The following is a 22,064-nucleotide window of genomic DNA, read 5'->3' on the forward strand; positions in this document are numbered from 1 at the left end:
GTGACTTTAGTTTACCCTCGATATGTTGGTGAAAATACATGTTTAATTCTGGAGGTACGCATAAAATATCATCCGAAATTGTGCTAAACACATTCTCTGAAAATGATCTCGAGCAATTAGTTCATGAGCCCACGTGAATAGTAAACGGTTGTGAAAACACGCTTGACCTCTTAGCAAGAAATAATCCTGAGTTAATAACGAGCATAAAAACTGATTCAGGGATTAGTGAACACAGGACTGTTGTAGCAAGACTGAATATTGTAATCCCCAAATCATCATTCTTGTGAAACACAACTAGCTCTCTATTCACATGAAGTGCTGAGTGCTATTGACAAGGGATTTCAGATTGATTCCATATTTCTGGATTTCCATAAGGCTTTTGACACTGTAGGTACTACACAAGCAGCTTGTAGTGAAATTGTGTGATTATGGAATATCATCTCAGTTATGTGACTGGATCTGTGATTTCCATCAGAGAGGTCACAGTTCATTGTAATTGTAGGAAAGTCATAGAGTAAAACAGAAGTGATTTCTGGCATTCCCCAAGGTAGTGTTGTAGGCCCTTTGCTGTTCCTTATCTATTCAAACAATTTGGGAGACAATCTGAGCGGCCGTCTTCAGTTGTTTGCAGATGATGCTGTCATTTATCGACTAATAAAGTCATCAGAAGATCAAAACAAACTGCAAAACGATTTAGAAAAAGAGGATCAGAATGGTTGGAAAAGTGGCAGTTGGCTCTGAATAATGAAAAGTGTGAGGTTATCCACACGAGTGCTAGAAGGAACTCATTAACACTCTAAGCGCCAAGCCCGTAAAATTTACGGGCCTGGGATCGCGCGAAAATCACCAAGCCCGTAAAATTTACGGGCCGCTACATTTAATTTCATTCAAAACACTGCAACGTTATTTCTACGGGTTTGGCCAGCGCTATACGTTTTTCAGATGTTTATTAACAAAATGCGTCCATAGATGTCACGGCAGCGCTGTAATTCATGTTAAAACTTATCTTTGCGTTCTCAGTCTGTATATCATTCAGTTGTTTGTCATCATGTTTCGGCGCGGTTTATCAGACGCAGAAATTGCGGATTTGATCAATCATAGCGACACTCTGGATAATGTAGAGAGTGATTCAGACGATTCTGAATGCAATGGTGTGTTTGAAGGTACGTATTTCCGAATTTTCCACGTAATTGTGCAGTACGCACATATCTGTTGAACATGTGTAAACGATGTATGTAGTTACACATAATGTGATATTCTTTTTAGAAGACGAGATTGATGACAGTTTGTCTTCAGATGAAGACGAGAATGATGTTGAAGGTGTTGCTTCAAATCCAGCAGCTGTGCCGTATCCGAAAGACAGTGAGTGGACTGCAGTTGACACCTACCGACCTCTGCCTGTCAACACGACACCCAGGCAGATACTAGTGGATATTGATGAGTCGAGTTCTGTACTGGATTGCAGTAAAGTGTTCCTTACTGACAGTGACGTAAATGAACTCAAGAGACAGACAAATTTGTATGCATCACAGACAATACAGAAGAAAAGAAGAGGAAATAATCTGAAGCCCCATTCAGTTTTGAGTTCGTGGAAGCCAGTGACTATAAGTGAGATGAGGCGTTTCTTGGGTATTATTTTCCACATGTGTGTTTCGAAAAAGCCAAAAATTGCGGACCATTGGAGCACTAATCCTGTTCTTAGTTGTAACTTTTGTCCCCATGTCATGAGCCGTTTGCGTTTCACTCAGATACTGTCATGCTTGCATCTTGTTGACAATTCAAATCAGAAAAAACCAGGCGAAGATGGATTTCATCCACTTTACAAAGTTTTGCCATATTATAATAATTTGAAGGAGCGATGTATCCAGGCATATCGTCCCTCAGAAAAAGTGACAATTGATGAAGGAATTTGCCCATTTCGAGGTCGTGTGAGTTTCCGTGTTTACATGCAAAATAAGCCTCATAAGTATGGACTGAAAGTATATGCTGTTGCTGAAGCCAGTAGTGGCTATGTTGTAAATTTTGAAGTTTATGCTGGTAAGCATATTGTTGACAATTCTTCGTCTGCGGTTATTTTGCGATTGTTGTCTGACAGCAGCTTGCTGAACAAAGGCCACACTGTGTATTTAGATCGATTTTATTCCAGTCCAGAGCTATTTCAGCAACTGGCAGAGAAAGGCACTGGAGCTGTTGGTACTGTGAACAAATCCAGGAAAGGATTGCCTAAAGATTTAGTATCTGCTAAGCTGAAAAAGGGCGAAATGTCTTTTCGGCGTAAAGATAATGTATTGGCAATGAAGTGGAAAGATAAGAGAGATGTGTATACATTGTCTACAAGGCATCAAGCAACATTTGGTACGCATACTAAGAGAAATGGGTCTGTAGTATTGAAACCACTTCAGGTACTTGATTACAACCTCAATAAAATTGGAGTGGATATTGGAGACCAACGCCTGCAGTACAATCCGTTCCAGCACAGAACTGTGAAATGGTGGCGAAAATTATATTTCCATTTGCTGCTTATGGGAGTATCAAATGCATTTTGGCTGTACAATGCAGTGCACAGGAAGAAAATTACAATAACAGACTTTATAACAGTGCTTGCAGTTCAGCTTGTTGAAGACGACACACTTGAATTCATTCCAAGAAATGAAGGAACTGTAGGTCGGCTAACAAAGAGACATTTTTTGCAGCACATACCTGCAACTACTAAGAAGTATGCTGCTCGTGTGTGTCACGTGTGCAGTTCCAGGAGCAAGAAACAGAGTGGCAAGGCTTCTCGCAAAGAGACACGATACGAATGTGAACAGTGTGGCGTTGCACTCTGCCTGGAACCTTGCTTTAAAATTTTCCACACTAAAAAACAATATGATTCTGTGTGAAATTTATATGTAATACTGTATACTATCAGAAACATGTAATGTAGTGCCACAATTTTGGTTAAAAATAAATCACAATTGTATTCCCTTATTCGTATGACTTTTTCTAAATTCTTAAAACATCTAAGTGATTTCTATAACTGTACCTTAAAGCTGTGCATTGTAAAGTAGTTTCTTTCACTCAGAATTAAAGTAGAAATGTGCAGCTTCAAGATGGTACCAAATTTGCCACAATCCAAACAGTAGATTTGATGCAGTAATTTTTTTAATATTGGTAAAATTGCCCGGTTTCTAGGGACGGGTGCATAAAATAGGCCTGGTACAGAGAGTGTTAAACTTCAGTTACACGATAAATCAGTGTAATCTAAAAGCTGTAAATTCAACTAAATACCTAGGTATTACAATTATGAACAATTTAAATTGGAAGGAACACAGATTAGATTAGATTAGATTAGATTAATACTAGTTCCATGGATCATGAATACGATATTTCGTAATGATGTGGAACGAGTCGAATTTTTCAATACATGACATAATTAGGTTAATTTAACAACATACTTAAGTTAATATAACAACTTTATTTATTTTTGTGTTTTTTTATTTTTATTTTTTTTATTTTTTTAATATTTTTTTTCTTAATTTATATCTAAAAATTCCTCTATGGAGTAGAAGGAGTTGTCATTCAGAAATTCTTTTAATTTCTTCTTAAATACTTGTTGGTTATCTGTCAGACTTTTGATACTATTTGGTAAGTGACCAAAGACTTTAGTGCCAGTATAATTCACCCCTTTCTGTGCCAAAGTTAGATTTAATCTTGAATAGTGAAGATCGTCCTTTCTCCTAGTATTGTAGCTATGCACACTGCTATTACTTTTGAATTGGGTTTGGTTGTTAATAACAAATTTCATAAGAGAGTATATATACTGAGAAGCTACTGTGAATATCCCTAGATCCTTAAATAAATGTCTGCAGGATGATCTTGGGTGGACTCCAGCTATTATTCTGATTACACGCTTCTGTGCAATAAATACTTTATTCCTCAGTGATGAATTACCCCAAAATATGATGCCATATGAAAGCAATGAGTGAAAATAGCCGTAGTAAGCTAATTTACTAAGATGTTTATCACCAAAATTTGCAATGACCCTTATTGCATAAGTAGCTGAACTCAAACGTTTCAGCAGATCATCAATGTGTTTCTTCCAATTTAATCTCTCATCAATGGACATACCTAAAAATTTGGAATATTCTACCTTAGCTATATGCTTCTGATTAAGGTCTATATTTATTAATGGCGTCATACCATTCACTGTACGGAACTGTATGTACTGTGTCTTATCAAAATTCAGTGAGAGTCCGTTTACAAGGAACCACTTAGTAATTTTCTGAAAGACAGTATTGACAATTTCATCAGTTAATTCTTGTTTCTCAGGTGTGATTACTATACTTGTATCATCAGCAAAGAGAACTAACTTTGCCTCTTCATGAATATAGAATGGCAAGTCATTAACATATAATAAGAACAACAAAGGACCCAAGACTGACCCTTGTGGAACCCCATTCTTGATAGTTCCCCAGTTTGAGGAATGTGCTGATCTTTGCATGTTACGAGAACTACTTATTTCAACTTTCTGCACTCTTCCAATTAGGTACGAATTAAACCATTTGTGCACTGTCCCACTCATGCCACAATACTTGAGCTTGTCTAGCAGAATTTCATGATTTACACAATCAAAAGCCTTTGAGAGATCACAAAAAATCCCAATGGGAGGTGTTCGGTTATTCAGATCATTCAAAATTTGACTGGTGAAAGCATATATGGCATTTTCTGTTGAAAAACCTTTCTGGAAACCAAACTGACATTTTGTTAGTACTTCATTTTTACAGATATGTGAAGCTACTCTTGAATACATTACTTTCTCAAAAATTTTGGAGAAAGCTGTTAGAAGGGAGATTGGACGGTAATTGTTGACATCAGATCTATCCCCCTTTTTATGCAAAGGTATAACAATAGCATATTTCAGTCTATCAGGGAAAATGCCCTGTTCCAGAGAGCTATTACACAGGTGGCTGAGAATCTTACTTATCTGTTGAGAACAAGCTTTTAGTATTTTGCTGGAAATGCCATCAATTCCATGTGAGTTTTTGCTTTTAAGCAAGTTTATTATTTTCCTAATTTCAGAGGGAGAAGTGGGTGAGATTTCAATTGTATGAAATTGCATAGGTATGGCCTCTTCCATTAACAGCCTAGCATCTTCTAATGAACACCTGGATCCTACTATATCCACAACATTTAGAAAATGATTATTAAAAATATTTTCAACTTCTGACTTTTTGTTCGTAAAGTTTTCATTCAATTTGATAGTAATACTGTCTTCCTCTGCTCTTGGTTGACCTGTTTCTCTTTTAATAATATTCCAAATTGTTTTAATTTTATTATCAGAGTTGCTGATTTCAGACATGATACACATACTCCTGGATTTTTTAATAACTTTTCTTAATATAACACAGTAGTTTTTATAATTTTTGATAGTTTCTGGGTCACTACTCTTTCTTGCTGTCAGATACATTTCCCTTTTCCGGTTACAAGATATTTTTATACCCTTAGTAAGCCATGGTTTGTTACAAGGTTTCTTACGAGTATATTTAACTATTTTCTTGGGGAAGCAGTTTTCAAATGCATTTACAAAAATGTCATGAAATAAATTATATTTTAAATTGGCATCAGGTTCACGGTACACCTCATCCCAGTCTAACTGCTGTAGGCTTTCCCTGAAATATGCAATTGTTAAATCGTTGACTGAACGTACTACTTTGGAGGACTGTTTAGTATTGCTGAATGGAGCTATGTCATATATTGTAACTAGCTGTGCACCATGATCAGAAAGACCATTCTCAACAGGCTGAGCATTTATCTGGTTAAACTTATCTTGGTCTATAAAGAAGTTATCTATCAGTGAGCTGCTATCCTTTACCACCCGAGTAGGAAAATCAATAACGGGTGTCAAATTGAAAGAACCGAGTAATACTTCAAGGTCATTTTTCCTATTACCCTCTTTCAGAGAATCTACATTGAAGTCCCCACAAATAAAAATTTGCTTCCCCCTGTCTGACAGATAGCACAACAAGGAGTCCAAATTTTTCAGAAATAGATGAAAATTTCCTGATGGGGACCTATATACAGTTACAATTATAAATGTGCCTTTATTTAATTTAAGCTCACAGGCACATGCTTCTATATGTTTCTCTACACAAAACTTTTTTGTTTCTATACTTTTTGCACAATGATAACTTTTGACATATATGGCAACTCCTCCTTTCTCCATATTTTCTCTCATTACATGTGCAGAGAGCTTATAACCACTTACATATACCTTATCCATATCAGTAACAATGTGATGCTCAGACAGGCATATCTATTTCATTCTCAGCTTCTAAATCTTCTAAACAAACCAGAAGCTCATCTACTTTATTCTTTAAACTCCCAATATTTTGATGAAATATGCTTACATTATTTTTAATTATACTTTTATGAGAACCTTTCCTTATTCTAACACTTGCAGTACTCTCCTGTCTGAGTTTCTCATTGTGCTTAGGCCTAGTTCCTATACCAGTGGTCACATGGTGTTCAGAGAGGCAGATTATGTCAACTGGGTTGGGTGACTTTAATTCATCAATGGAATTACCTAGGACTGAGATACAACTTGGTGGAGATAAAATTTCTGGTGATTGGTGAAAATTTATAATTGATAGCTGTGATTGGTGATCCAATGTGCTAGAATTGTGCTGTTTAATTTCTTTCCTAAACTGAAGATTTGTTTCAATCCTGACCTCTCGTAGAACTTGACATCTTTCTGTCTTACCTATCCTAAAAAAGGTGCTGCTCCAACACCTGTAACACACAGAAAATTATGTAGGGAAGGCTAACCAAAGACTGTGTTTTATTGGCAAGACACTTAGAAAATGTAACAGACCTACTAACAAGACTGCCGACACTATGCTTGTCCGCCCACTTTTAGAATACTGTTGCACAGTGTGGGATCCTCACCAGATAGCACTGACTGAGTACATCGAAAAACTTTAAAGAAAAGCAGCAGGTTTTGTATTATAGTGAAATATGGGAGAGAGTGTCACAGAAATGATATGAGATTTGGGATGGACATCATTAAAAGATAGGTGTTTTTCGTTGCGATAGAATCTTCTCACGAAATTCCAGTAACCAACTTCCTTCTCCGAATGTGAAAATATTTTGTTGACACCGACTTACATAGGGAGGATTGATCACCAAGATAAAATAAGGGAAATCAGAGCTCGTACGGAAAGATATAGGAGAATGAAGAACCTTCCACAACTAGGAACTGCTTCTATCATTAGCCATAAATTAATGGATTGAGTTAATGATTTATGATCACCTAACAACCATGTATGCAAACAAGATCTACACTAATCAATGTTCATGTACCCAAAATTCTGACACATTAAGTAAGAAATGTGCATAGAGTGGACGTGCACGGATACATGCATCTGATGGAGAAAAATCTGTAGCCAATGGCTAGTGTAATAAAAATAGACAAGAGCCCCAATGAAGATGCACTAATATTAATAACTCAAGGCTTATTATGTTAAAAAAGTCACTTTACAATCAGACAGTATTGCGAAACTAACTTTAGGCACAGAAGTTGCTTACATAACAATGAATGACATCATCACTTATTAAACTAATGCTGTTCGAGTAACTGACCTTCAAGTTAACTCTTACACTGGGCTACTGGAGATTCAGCTGTATGTCCAGGAACCCGGTACCAGTTGCAAGTTGCCTAATTAATGCCTTCCAGGAACTACAAAAAATATTTTGAATAATTATTGATGGACTTGAACACAACAAGACATTTTTAACATAAAACTACACATCTTAGCGAATAGGTATTGGCAAGTAGTACAGTGGGAAACAGTGTGCTTGCCAAGGCAGTGTAACTGATCATGTGTGCAAATACCCACACTTTATTTATTGAGTATTTCAGGATGAGTGCACTTACAGACTTCTGATGAACTTCAAGCATGTAAGGAAGAAAAAGTTTAGCAAATGATTGCACTTATGCTTTAAGTGGAACATTTAGCTCATTAACTTATTTGCAAACCAGTCAGAAGTTTAACTCTTGTGTACAACAGGGCATCAGAGTCTAAACAATTAGCAATTTACTGGTACCTGTACAATATCAGGACGGTAAGGTACTAAATTTTCACATATGAATGACAGGAACATGGAGATATCACTATAATTGGTGTACATACCAATGTCACAATGGTGTTGATATTGTGAATACAAAGAAATTATTGCAGTAACTTGTGAACAACAAAAAAGTTTGTTGTAATAGAATAAAGGTGACATGTATACTTTCTTATTAACAGCACATGCACTCTGAACATATTTATGAACAAACCATTGTACTATTACCTATTGTGTTTCAATAACATTCTTCATCACTGTAATACTGAATATATAAGGGAAACATGGAAGTCGATAACTGACAACTCCAAACTGGGGTAACATTTCCACAAAAATATCTAAACTGATAATCGTATGGACATCACAGAATAATGATGTATTTGTATTATTGCAGATTTATATCCATTAGGTAAGACTAAAGCAAAGCTTCCTAAGTGCAAGCATTTTTTTTTTCACTGCCAGGTAATGAACTACTTGCAAAACAAAGTTTCAAGAATTTACAAAACCCTTACAAAAACTTTCTTCACTACATTGGCAACAAAATAAGCTTTACTGCAAACAACAAGCTTCCAAGGAATCCAATTGACCAGTTGGCATCATGACAAGAAACGAACTCACACACAAAATTAATATAAAATTTCGATCTGTGTAGTAATATTTATAACACTTGTATCAAGTGGAATGATGTCCATAATAGATATAAAGGAAACTGACTACTGAGCATCAGTAAGTCTACACTCGACACATGCCATCCATCTGCTCACTAAAAATCCAGAGTGTTTCACAATTCCTATTACAGAGAGGTTCCAGAGCAAACTCTATCCACCAGGTTTCATTACTGAACCCATGTCTGGAAATGTACAAAGTCCCTTCTTCAACTCTTACACAACTGTAACAGGAATTCTGACATGCCCTGGGTACAGCAAGAAAACCCTGTAGCAATTTTACAACAGATTGCATAGTTTACATTAAGTGCATGTAACACCAATGAAAATATCCCAAGAGCTTATGGTATTTATGACTACATAAATAAATGACCAAAATAGTGACTTTATCATTTCTTTTATCCATGTAATTCTGAAGTTATGGTAGTATCTGGGAAACTGTTTACTGAGGAGGTACTCTTTTGTGAGGAAGTACAGCAGTACCTCATATACTTTCAACAATGCTCAACTATAAAGTCCTGTCCTCATTTTCATTTCAGTCTTCTCCAAACACCTGGCACCTCCAAATTATTTTTGTGTGCATCAGGAATGTCCAGCCTTTTGCACAACTTCACAGAAATTTAATAATGCTCCTCCACAGCATGGTCATCACTGTTCTGATACAAGCATGGCTAAAGGTTTCTCCAGCCACATTGTGGAGATACGAAGTAGTATCACAACTACTTCCTCTTCCTCTTGTTCTTGTTCTTGTTCTTCAATACCCGAACAGGTCCTCCCCCATCAGAGAGAAGATTAAATAAGGAAAATGAAAGACACCCTCTGGCCTCGTAACCTAATACCATCGGGGTCGAAAAGATCAAGAGTTGGTCAAGAGAGACCGACAGAAAAGAAAACAGAATACGTCTGACACACGTAAGTGGAAGCAATGCCAGACGTTTCTAAAAAGAAGATAGTGAGACACATATGACTGTTCTGTTTATGGCAAGTGGTACCTGACCATATTTAAAACCAAAGTAATGTCAAATTTAATATGTGAGATTCACATGTTTATGCTGAGCTAACAAGTTGACACAATACCATGTATTCTAACATCACAAGTATATTCTTTGGACATAACACAATTAACAATGGGTAAATATACAAAAGTGAAACATTAAATGATTCAAAAATGTAACAGCACTTTATGCACTGATATATGCTGTTAGATATTCCTTCCAAGTACCTGGTACCTTGCTGATATTAAATTTTTTAAACTGTAATACTTGCAACATAGAAACATTAATGAAATGTAACATCTAACAAGCCTCTGTAGTCACTACAGAGAGATATAATATTAAATACTAAGTGTTAAAAGAAATTTCTTGACATCTATTACACTTGAAGCAGCTATTCAGATTGTTTGAGCTAATCATAATACACAAGTTAGTACATTCCATATTACTAATCTGGAACATCCGATTGTCTAAAATGCTGACTTAATTATATGAGGGGTGTTCAGTAAGTAACGCAATAATTTTTCTGAAAGCAGGTTGGCTTTATTCAGGATCCCATTACACCATATTATTTCCTATGATCTTTGATACAAAACCCGAGTTTTCAGCACAATTTCTGTTCAATTTGATGGCCTTACGCCACCTTACTGGGAGGGCTTGTATGCCTCATGACACCATTCTACTAATTGATGACAGCACCATCTTGTTGCATCAACAACTGCCCCCATCATCCACACACTGCTTTCTGCAGAGTGCAGAATGGACAGTTCTTCCTTGTCCACCCAACAGTCTGGACATCGCACCATCTGGATTTTGTCTCTTTGTCCCAATGAAGTATGTGTGCTCCTCTCAGGTGTGCAGATTTGGTGAGGTCTTGCAATGTCACGGAGAAGAAGAGTTCATTTCCATTTTTGTGGTGACGTACATGCTGAAGTTGTTTCTTCAACTTCATGATGGTAGTGCAAAACACTACACCATGATGGAGGTAATCACACAGAATAACAACTTCAAAATTCCAGAAGACCACCACCATGACTTCACTGGTTGAGGATGCAGCTTTGAACTTTTTCTTCAGAGCAGGTGATGTGGTGCCACTCTGTGGATTGCTGTCTTGTTTCTCAGTTCAGAGTGTTTCACCGTCTGACAATGTTTGACAAAAATTATCACTTTAACCCTCGTAATGTGCAGACAGTTTGGCACAGGTGGTCATTTGTTGGTCTTTACAGTCTCCAGTTTGGCGGGGCACACCTTTGAGTACCCTAACTGGTGGATGAGTGTGTCTGCACTAACAACAGAGACGTCCAGCTGAGCAGCAAGGTGTTCCATCCTTCGCGATTGCCAGATCACGATCAGAGTGTTCGCATGTTCCAACATTGCAGAATCACAACTGTGTGCAAATGGCATACTTCTTTTTTCCACAACCAGGTCTCTCTAGATATTCTGCAAGTGCCTATGAATATCTGTGATGGTCTGCTTTTGCACTGAAAACTCAACAGGTCCCTGCTTGCAATACACCTCTGTTATAGACGCCATTTTTAAGGCACAAATAGTGCTGCCACTTATTGCAACTTTGTGGAATATTCCTTCTTCAGCCCCTATAGCTTTATCATATCCGAAGATGTTAAATGCAGAATTTTTCGAAGTGACATTGGCCGAGAATAGAAATATGTTGCATTACTTATTGAATGCCCCTCCTACATTGTGTTACAAATGCAGACTGTCATTATGTAGAAAATCATCATATAGAAATATCAAATTTGAGAGATACTACAATTTTGGGTAAACATATTGCTATTGTGGTAATGATATAAATGTGCGCAGGTAACAATTTAACCATGGCAAAATATCGTAATTCCCTGTACACACAGGTTACCTAACACAAAGTGAATATAACTTGCCATAAATTCCTCTGTGTGTTTGTAAATTATTTATTCATAAAAAACATACTTTAGCATACAATTTAAAAAGTAATGACAATCACATATTTACAATGTCATTAACAAATTCACATCTGCAGTTATTCCTTCTTGACCAGCAGTTATTGTAGCCACATTTGATTATATGCAGATCCACAGCCTCCATATATGATAATCATTTTGTAAAAGAAAATACTGTCCATGAACTGCTTCTTCAAGTTCTAATGCATGTAACAGTGTAACAGACAACTAATATTCAGATTATTAGGACAATGGCAGAATACATTTCAGCAAACACATGTATCCATTACTTATCTGTGAAGTACATTTAGAAGAGTAACCTATAACTGAAATTTTTAATAATACTTTGTAATCATTTAGTGTGTATATTATTGTTACATCTGCATAAGAGAATTTCTAGCATGAGTGATGAGCCACATTATTATAAAAATACGCTCAAATTATGATGCATAATAAATATCTTCCATATAAATCATATTCAGTATGTTTAAAGACTCAAACTACAAGGTATAAAACAACTTCATACTTCTGACTGCTTTAGAAATGCACAACTATGTTATGACATTAAGCATTTACGAGAGGTTTGAAATTATGTTTGAAGTTTTTTGGAAATCACATAGTGCTCTCATTATGAAACATGGGATATATGCAGTGGGTATAATTTGTGCAACTTGAGCTACACTGCTGCAAGACATATATGCACTGTTTCTGACTGTAATACTCATCCTACAGGGTTAAGCTTTTGTTATAAGTGCTAAGCCCCGTGGGATTAGCCGAGCGGTCTAAGGCGCTGCAGTCATGCACTGTGCGGCTGGTCCCGGCGGAGGTTCGAGTCCTCCCTCGGGCATGGGTGTGTGTTTGTCCTTAGGATAATTTAGGTTAAGTAGTGTGTAAGCTTAGGGACTGATGACTTAGCAGTTAAGTCCTACAAGATTTCAAACACATTTGAACATTTTACATGTACTAAATCATGGCAGGAATTTAAATTCACCCCACATCTGTACGAAATATTGAAAATTAAAGAAAGCACTTATATAGGCTACATGCAACAGGCACTGTTTGTCATGAACCCGATTAGTCACTTAGTAATACACCCAGAACAGTGTTTGGGTAAAGTAACACCTTCTGTCCTTCTGAGTCCTTCAGTGTCTCTGGTTTATGCTAAGATCTGCCTGCAGTAGTCAATGGTGCCTAGTGGAAATATACCATGTTTACAGATGACACCATCATTGTAACAGAATATCTGTCTAACACAATCTCCAATGACATTTCACCAAAATTCTGTAGCAGGTTTGTTAACTCCCTTCCTGCCAAGCTAAACACAATAAATTTTATGTAATTTACATAAAGTCATGAAAAGCCAGACAAACACTCAGTGACACTGAATAACCAGCACATAATCAGTTTGATTAAGGAAGAGTTCCCCCAGGACATATTTCTATCACCTATCATCTCCCTACTGAGCAGTGAAAATAATCATATATAGAATGAGTCCATCAACCTCCCATTGCAAGTAATTTAGCCAGCTGAGATAACTGACTACTGCTTCTCAACACTGATTTTCTCTAATGTATCGTGTTCCTGGAGACTGGATCCTTGGTGACAGAACTCAAAAATTTACAGGTGTGGCACTAGAAAAAAGAATTACATACACTGTCTCTGCTGCAGAGAGATGCTATGTATGCTGCTGTAAACATTTTTGATCTCCTTGCCACTGAGCTCAAACTCTTATGGAATAGTAAATCTCTTTTAAAAACTAAATGTCCTGACTTTACCTTGAATCAATATGTTGTACAATATGTTTATAAACAAGTTATCCAACGTAAAATATATTTTTATTAACCTTTTTTCAGTTACTTGTTACTATTTCAGGGGTCAATGCAGCTTCACAAGCACACATGTCAACCTCAAAGGACCCTACATGTGATCCCTGAGTGGCACTAAAAAAGAAACACAAGTGGCTAATCTCCCAACTACATGAGAAGTACATACCAGTCAGGGAACGAATGACTCATCATCACATCAAGAGCTCTTTACCAGGGCCAAAGATCTACAGAAGTGGGACCAAGTAATAAAACACGTCAACTGAACATTGAAGCATTAGTTGCACCAAAGGCCAAATTCTAGGAAAGATACTGTTTAACCACGTTATCAACATGGTTGTCCAAAAATGATCTCCGTTATTTGTATGACTTCAGCTACGTGCAAGGGTAAAGTGGCTAGGAAGTGGTGTCGTCGTTACAAAGTACCACTGTACCTAATGAAGGGAAAAGTACCTATACATCTTCAAATCTAATATCCCTTACAGCATCAATGTGCAAGAGCATGTGGCAAAGGTCAGTAGAGGTTGTGGGTGAGTGTTAGTGTGAACTGAAATCCACCGGCAATTCACTCACTGCGATGAAGCATCAAATGGAATAAATAAAGAGTTTCTACTGCATGAGATTAATGCAGCATTAACTGAAGTACAGACTAACATTGATAATGCACCTCAAATAATTGTAGATAATGGAACTTTCATGACAATCAAAAGAGGGCACTGGATGTATGCCTTGGTTGGGTTCAAACAGTTCAAACATCTATTTCAGAGACATTAAACGAATGTGTTAGACACATGAAATGTTAAGCACATATATGTGTCATTTGTGTAATCAAAAATTACTCTAAAGGTGAAGAATTTTAAACCATTTTCTTAAAGTTTGGTTTTGTGCAAAACAACGGGATTAAAAATCAAAAATTCCAACATATGCCAGAGACAGAGTGCAAAAACAATGGCCAGAATTTCCACAGGCACAAGGCATAACATGAGAAGTTGTGATTCAGTAAACTAATTGAAGTTTTGGAAACGGGCTGCTCCGAAACTGAAGTTGTTGGAAATGGGTCACAAGTCACAACGAACACTACCAAGTGCAAACCTGTCACTGAAGTGAAAGAAGATTTATAGAGGGAGGTAAAAATAGATTGATAAATACATTTTAATGCCTTTCATGGAAGTCCAAGTATGCTGGATTATGGTCGCAACATCTATTTTGGTGAGGAGGACGGGAGCTTTTACAGAAATCTACCTCCATGCATTTTCAGTATTTCCTGTTAACAATTTGCGTATTGCCACTGCTTTAAAAAAATTGAAGTGAACACATTAAGGATAAAGGGTACTTAAAAAATTTCGATTTTTCCACAATATATACAATATATATATATAGGGTTTAAAATGAAAAATTACCAATATATAGCAAATTTCAAAGTTACAATAATGTATGAAGTCATGCCTACTTTATTTCTGTTGCAGAAACCAGTATTATTTCGAAAAGAACTGATAACTTTCTGTTTCCAGTGATGATACATTGTATATGTTGTAACAGTGCAGGTTTCTAGTGTCCATAAATGATTATCTTTGCTAGCATTTACTTTTGTTTTGCTGAAGCAATTTGTTCATGTGTTACTGAATGTTTGTTGCCCAAGTACTACATATATTTGTGGAAGTATATATCATTTAGTGTGCAATAAATGCAAACTATGCCATGCATCAAGAAATTCAATAAAAGGAAATTCCATGGTAACCAGTTCACAAGCAAAGGAAGCCACACTATTGAAAGTAATGTACGTATCATCTCCCGCCAATCCTACTGCTGATTCAAATTTTTGTGTTAACAGTGACACTGTTTGTAGTGGATTTGTTGTTGTTGATGTGGGCACCTTATCTGCTTTGATAAAGGAAGTGGTGAAATGTAAGCAATGTGATGGTATAGGCTGTCTGGAAATAACTGAACAACAAACTAGCAGGAAGGGTTTAGCATCAAAAGTAGTTTTTCTGTGTAGATCCTGCAATAAATCTCGAAAATGACTTCAAACATTGTGTGTAATTCAATGTGATTTTGAAGTTGGTGTATGCATGTGTGCAATACGAAAAGGGAAAAAGGCTATCAAGTGTTTTGTAGTTTGATGGACCTTCCCCCTCCTCGCACTAGGAACAACAAGTACATAAAACACTTTTAGGTGCCTTGACTGTTGTGTCAAAAGCATCTATGAAATGTGCAGTGGAAGAAACTGTAAATATTATTGGAACCAAAGACATTGTTGTTGCATTTGACGGAACATGAAAACATAGAGGACAAGTGGTACTTCTCTAGAGAATGGAAAAGTTGTTGATGTTGAGTGCTTATCTAAGTACTGCCATACCTGCCATGGTAACACTGGAGGACATATTGAACATCAGTGTTCTAAGAATTATGATGGTTACACAGGAGGTATGGAGGAGTGTGGTGGAGCTCTTAAAATATTTCTGAGGTCGATTCCCATTTATAATGTTATATAGATGAAGTACCTAGGCAATGGGGACTCTAAAGCTTTCAATAAAATTAATGAGTTCAATGTTTATGGTGATACCTTGGTAAAGAAACTTGAGTGTTGTAGACATGTACAAAAGAGGATGGGTGCTAGATTGAGGAAGCTACAAAGAGAAATGACAGGAAAGTTGTTTTCAGATGGATGATCTCTGTCTGGCTGAGGCAGATCAACAGAAACTGGAATAGACCTACTTCAGAGTTACTATGGACGGGCTATTATATGAACTGCACCTCTTCTTTTTTTTTTTGTCGTTTTAGGGCACACAACTACAATGGTCATTAGCGCCCATACTAAGTTAGGAATGCACCGCGAGGCACAAGGTTAAAACAGCAACTAAAAGGGACAACACTATATAGGACGTAGTAACAGCCATAGGATTAAAAGAAACAGCATAATCAAATGTCCTTGGACAGGTTTGTCAAGTTGATAAAACAAAGAATGCGAGCAGCTGCTCGTGGGTCATCTGCTAAAATGGCATCCAGAGTACATGGCAGGCCAAGATCAAGACGCAGAGTATTAAAATCGGGACAGGACGTTAAAATGTGGTGGACCGTCACCAACTGCCCACATGGGCAGAACGGTGCCGGCGCAGCCGTCAGCAGATGGCGATGGCTGAATCAGCAGTGTCCAATTCGTAACTGAGCCAAAACGACCTCCTCCCACCGAGAAGGGTGGAAGGAGGACGTCCAAGCCGCGGGAAGAGGTTTCAAGGCCCGAAGCTTGTTGTCCGTAAGTGCAGCCCAATCGGCATGCCACAGCGACAAAATGCGCCGACAAATGACCCTGCTGCAATCTGATGAAGGGACACAACAAGAAGCTGTCCGAGGCTGGAGGACTGCAGCCTTGGCCGCGGCATCTGCAGCTTCCTTCCCAGGGATACCGACATGGCCAGGAACCCACATAAAGCTAACCGGAGAACCGTCGTCCACCAGCTGCTGAAGAGACCATTGGATCCGGTACACGAAAGGGTGAACCGGATACGGATCACTGAGGCTCTGGATGGCCCTCAGGGAATTGGAGCAGATGACATAAGCAGAATGTCGGTGGCAGCAGATGTAAAGAACAGCTTGGTGGAGGGCAATGAGTTCAGCTGTGAAGACCAAACAATGGCCATGGAGCTGGTATTTGAAACTTAGTGCCCCGACAATAAAAGAACACCCGACTCCGTCATTGGTCTTAGAGCCATCTGTGTAAATGAAGGTCATATTAATGAACTTCGAATGAAGTTCGAGAAAACGGGAGTGGTGTACCGAACCGGGGGTAGCCTCCTTTGGGAGCGAGCTGAGGTCAAGGTGAACGTGAACCCGAGCCTGGAGCCATGGTGGCGTGTGGCTGTCGCCGACTCTAAAGGTTGCAGGGAGTGAAAAATCAAGGTGGTGAAGGAGGCGACGAAAGCGGACTCCAGGGGGTAGCAGGGCAGAGACATACAACCCATATTGATGGTCAAGAGAGTCGTCAAAAAAGGTACGATAAGACGGGTGGTCGGGCATTGACAGTAGCCGACAGGCATACGACAAAGCAGTGTATCGCACTGGTAGGTGAGTGGCAATTCACTGGCTTCAGCATGAAGACTCTCAACGGGAGTAGTATAAAATGCTCCGATCGCAAGACGTAAACCCCGATGTTGTATGGAGTTGAGGCATCGTAAGATGGACGGCCGTGCCGAGAAGTATACGAAGCCCCCATAATCCAGTTTGGAGCAGACGATCGACCGATATAGACGAAGTAGGATGGTTCAATCCGCTCCCCACGGCATACCACTAGGAACACGGAGGACATTTAGAGAACGGGTACAACGGGCAGCCAAATATGACACATGTGGAGACCAGCTAAGTTTCCTGTCAAATGTAAGACCTAAAAATTTTGTTGTCTCCACGAATGGGAGAGCAACGGGACCGAGTCATAGGGAGGGTGGGGGAAACTCTTTGTAGCGCCAGTAGTTAATACAGACAGTCTTTTCGGCAGAAAAACGGAAGCCACTGGCGACACTCCAGGAGTAAAGACGGTCAAGAGAACGCTGAAGACAGCGCTCCAGGAAACATGTACGCTGCGTGCTGCAATAGATGGTAAAATCGTCCACGAAAAGGGAGCCTGATACATCAGCTGGGAGGCAATCCATTATTGGATTGATCGCTATGGCGAAGAGAGTGACGCTCAAAACTGAGCCCTGTGGCACCCTATTCTCCTGGCAAAAGGTGTCTGACAGGACAGAACCCACACGTACCCTGAACTGTCGATCCATTAAAAAGGAACGAATAAAAAGAGGGAGGCAACCGCGAAGGCCCCATGTTTGCATGGTGCGGAGAATGTCCGCCCTCCAACAGGTGTTGTAAGCCTTCTCCAAATCAAAGAACACAGCCGTGGTCGGGCGCTTCCGCAAGAAGTTATTCATAATGAAGGTCGACAAGGTAACCAGATGGTCAACAGCATAGCAGCGCCTAAAAAATCCACATTGTACATTGGTAAGTAGACATCGAGATTCGAGGAGCCAAACCAAACAAGAGTTAACTATTCGCTCCATCACCTTACAGACACAGCTGGTAAGCGAAATGGGTCGATAACTAGAAGGCAAGTGCTTGTCCTTCCCCGGCTTAGGAATCGGTACAACAATAGACTCGCCCCAGCATGCGGGAACATGTCCCTCAATCCAGATGCGATTATAAGTACGAAGAAGGAAACCTTTACCCGCAGGAGAAAGGTTCTTCAGCATCTGCATATGAATAGAATCTGGGCCTGGAGCGGAGGACCATGACCGGGCAAGAGCATTTTCGAGTTCCCGCATGGTGAATGGGGCATTATAACTTTCACGATTCGAGGAGCAGAAGTTAGGTGGCCTAGCCTCCTCTGCCTGTTTTAGGGGGAGGAAGGCAGGGTGGTAATGAGTGGAGCTCAAAACCTCTGTGAAAAAGTGGCCGAAGGCATTGGAGACATCCTCAGGGGCCACAAGGACATCATTCGCGACCATCAAGCCAGAAACTGGTGAGTGGACCTTAGTGCCAGATAGCCGGCACAGGCTATCAAAGACAACAGAAGAAGGAGTAAAACTGTTGAAGGTGCTTGTAAAAGCAGCCCAGCTGGCTTTCTTGCTTTCTTTAATAATACTACGACACTGTGCATGTAATCGTTTATAATTGATACAATTCGCCATTGCAGGGTGGCGTTTAAAGGTGCGTAAAGCACGTCGATGAGCACGTAAAGCGCCTCTACATGCTGCGGTCCACCAGGGGACCGGTACGTGACGTGGAGAAGAAGTAGTGTGAGGGATGGAATATTCACCAGCAGTGAGAATGACTTCCGTGAGGTGTGTGACCTGACTATCGCAGCTTGTGAAGGTGTGATTCTGGAAGGTCGCCCTGGAAGAGAAGAGCCCCCAGTCTGCTTCGGAGATGGTCCAACTAGATGAGCACAGAGAGGGGGTATGCTGCAGGGGATGGATAACACACGGGAAGTGGTCGCTCGAATATGTATCAGAAAGTGCATACCACTCAAACCGGCGTGCAAGTTGGGGAGTACATATAGAGAGGTCTAAATGGGAATAGGTGTGAGATGTGTCCGAAAGAAAAGTAGGGGCGCCAGTATTGAGGCAGACAAGATTGAGCTGGTTGAAAAGGTCTGCTAACAAGGAGCCCCTCGGGCAGGATGCTGGAGAGCCCCAAAGGGGATGGTGGGCATTGAAGTCTCCAGTTAACAAAAATGGTGCAGGTAGCTGAGCAATAAGTTGCATCATGTCTGCCCTGGTAATGGCAGATGACAATGGAGTGTAAACAGAACAAATGGAAAATGTAAAAGTGGGGAGAGTAATGCGGATGGCAACTGCCTGCAGGCCGGTGTGCAACGGGATGGGATCGTAGTAAATATCATCCTGGACCAGCAAAATAACCCCTCCATGAGCCGGGATACCTACCACAGGGGGTAGGTCAAAACGGACAGAGGTGTAGTGTGCCAAGGCAATTTGATCGCATGGGCGTAGCTTCGTTTCCTGGAGGGCTACGACGAGCGGACGGTGCAAACAGAGCAGCAACTTCAAGTCCTCTCGATTGGAGCGAATGCTGCGAATATTCCAGTGAATCAGTGCCATCGTAAGAAGAAAAGGAAGAGGAAAGAAGGGGTCACCTCGAAGGTCGCTGAGGGCCTGACTTCGAGCGAGCACTGCCACCGCTATCAGTAGGCGGACAGTCATCGTCCATTGGGTCCATAAGTTCATCCGCCATCTCAGCAACATGGCCGGGAGGGGAAGCTTCCGCCGCCAGTGAACGGCCAGATGTTCAGCTACCAGTGGTGCGGCCAGGCGAAACAGATGACGGCCTGGGGCGGCAACGGCTGGGTGGCACAGGAGAAGAAATGCGCCGTGGCGGAGAAGGAGAACTGTGCTTCCTATGAGCCTTCTTGGAAGGTCGTTTGGTGGAGGTACCGGTCGAAGGCTGGGAGGTCGAGGGACGTAGGAAGTCTGCACGGGACGGTTCCTTCTTGAAGGCCCGTGCATCTGACTTCGGGGTCTTCGTCTTAGCAGAAGCTGATGAAGGGGCTGGTGTCTGAGGGGTGATGGGAGGAAGAAGTGACGTCGACCGCGCGATCTTAGCACTGGCCGAATGGACGACCGTGGTGCTGAAGGTCAGATCGCATGTCTGGGTTGCCACCTCCCTGGTAGTCCGAGGAGAGGCGAGGACAGTACTGTATTTCCCCACTGGGAGCAGCGTGGGCTTCCTACTAGCCAATAGCTTGCGAGCAGCCGAGGTGGACACTTTTTCTTTGACCCGAATTTCTTGGATACAGCGTCCTTCCTTATAGACAAGACAGTCGCGGGAGGATGCGGCATGGTCACCCTGACAGTTCACACAACGAGGAGACGGAGGTGGACAGTCACCCTCATGGGCATCCCTGCCACAAGTGACACATTTAGCCGCATTGGAACAAGGCTGTCGAGTGTTATTGAAACGCTGACACTGGTAGCAGCGCGTAGGTGTCGGGACATAGGGGCGAACAGAAATAACCTCGTAGCCCGCCTTGATGCGCGATGGCAGCTTAACACTATCAAAAGTCAAGAAAAGTGTCCGGGTCGGTACAAGGTCATTGTTGACCTTTTTCATGACCCTATGGACAGCCGTCATGCCCTGCTCAGCGAGGAAAGATTGAATCTCCTCATCAGTCAATCCGTCGAGGGATCTAGTATAGACCACACTACGAGACGAATTCAAAGTTCGGTGAGCCTCCACCCGGACAGGGAACGTGTACAGGAGTGTGGCCCGAAGCAGTTTTTGTGCCTGAAAGGCGCTCTCAGTTTCTAGTAATAAGGTACCGTTACGCAACCTGGTACAAGATTTGACAGATCCGGCTATGGCATCTACGCCCTTCTGGATAATGAAAGGGTTGACAGCAGAAAAATCCTTTCCGTCCTCAGATCGAGAAACGACGAGGAACTGTGGGGCAGGCGGTAGTACTTTTGTCACTGGTGGCTGGTCACGTTTCCGTTTTTGGGCAGATGTCGAAAGAGATGGAGTAGAATCCATTGCGGAGAAATCCCCCATGATTGCCAGCGTCTCCGATGGCGCGCTCCTTCCTTGTGGGGACCCTCTCAGAGGGCTCTCCCGCCTTAGGTGAATGTTTACACCTCAGGTCACACCTCCCGAGAAACAGACGGAGGGACCAATCGGCATGGTCAGAAGGTATCAGCTCAGGCAATCACCCCTCCCTGGGCCTGGCCTTTATCAGGGGGTACGTGCGTGCCTTACATGTCTACCCAGGGTGGGGAATTACGCGTTACCCCGTCACCGGCTACGCGTGCGAACGCGTGGGTCAGCCTTCAGGCACGCACAGGGAGGAAGGAAGAAGAGGAAAAAGAAGAGACAGAGGGAGAAAGAGGACAGACTGTCTCAAACGCCGAGGCCTAGACCAGAGAAGGCAAGGAGAAGAAGGCAATGAGAAGGCAAGGAGAAGAAGGCAATGAGAAGGCAAGGAGAAGAAGGCAATGAGAAGGCAAGGAGAAGAAGGCAATGAGGAGGCAAGGAGAAGAAGTCAAG

At 40.7% G+C, this 22,064-nt stretch overlaps 1 protein-coding gene across 1 annotated transcript; it reads left to right on the forward strand.

Moving 5' to 3' along the window:
- The first annotated feature begins 1,229 nt into the window (after nucleotides 1-1,229).
- Nucleotides 1,230-2,882, forward strand: LOC126440172 (piggyBac transposable element-derived protein 4-like). The gene has a single exon (XM_050090612.1). It carries the CDS (start codon nucleotides 1,230-1,232, stop codon nucleotides 2,880-2,882), a length of 1,653 nt encoding a protein of 550 aa, XP_049946569.1.
- The last annotated feature ends 19,182 nt before the right edge of the window (nucleotides 2,883-22,064 follow it).

Source organism: Schistocerca serialis, unplaced genomic scaffold (genome assembly GCF_023864345.2).
Source record: "Schistocerca serialis cubense isolate TAMUIC-IGC-003099 unplaced genomic scaffold, iqSchSeri2.2 HiC_scaffold_1353, whole genome shotgun sequence".
NCBI lineage: Eukaryota > Metazoa > Arthropoda > Insecta > Orthoptera > Acrididae > Schistocerca > Schistocerca serialis.

Excerpts from the sequence above, each read along its gene's own strand:
- LOC126440172 (XM_050090612.1), top strand. The coding sequence starts at position 1,230 with ATGTATGTAGTTACACATAATGTGATATTCTTTTTAGAAGACGAGATT.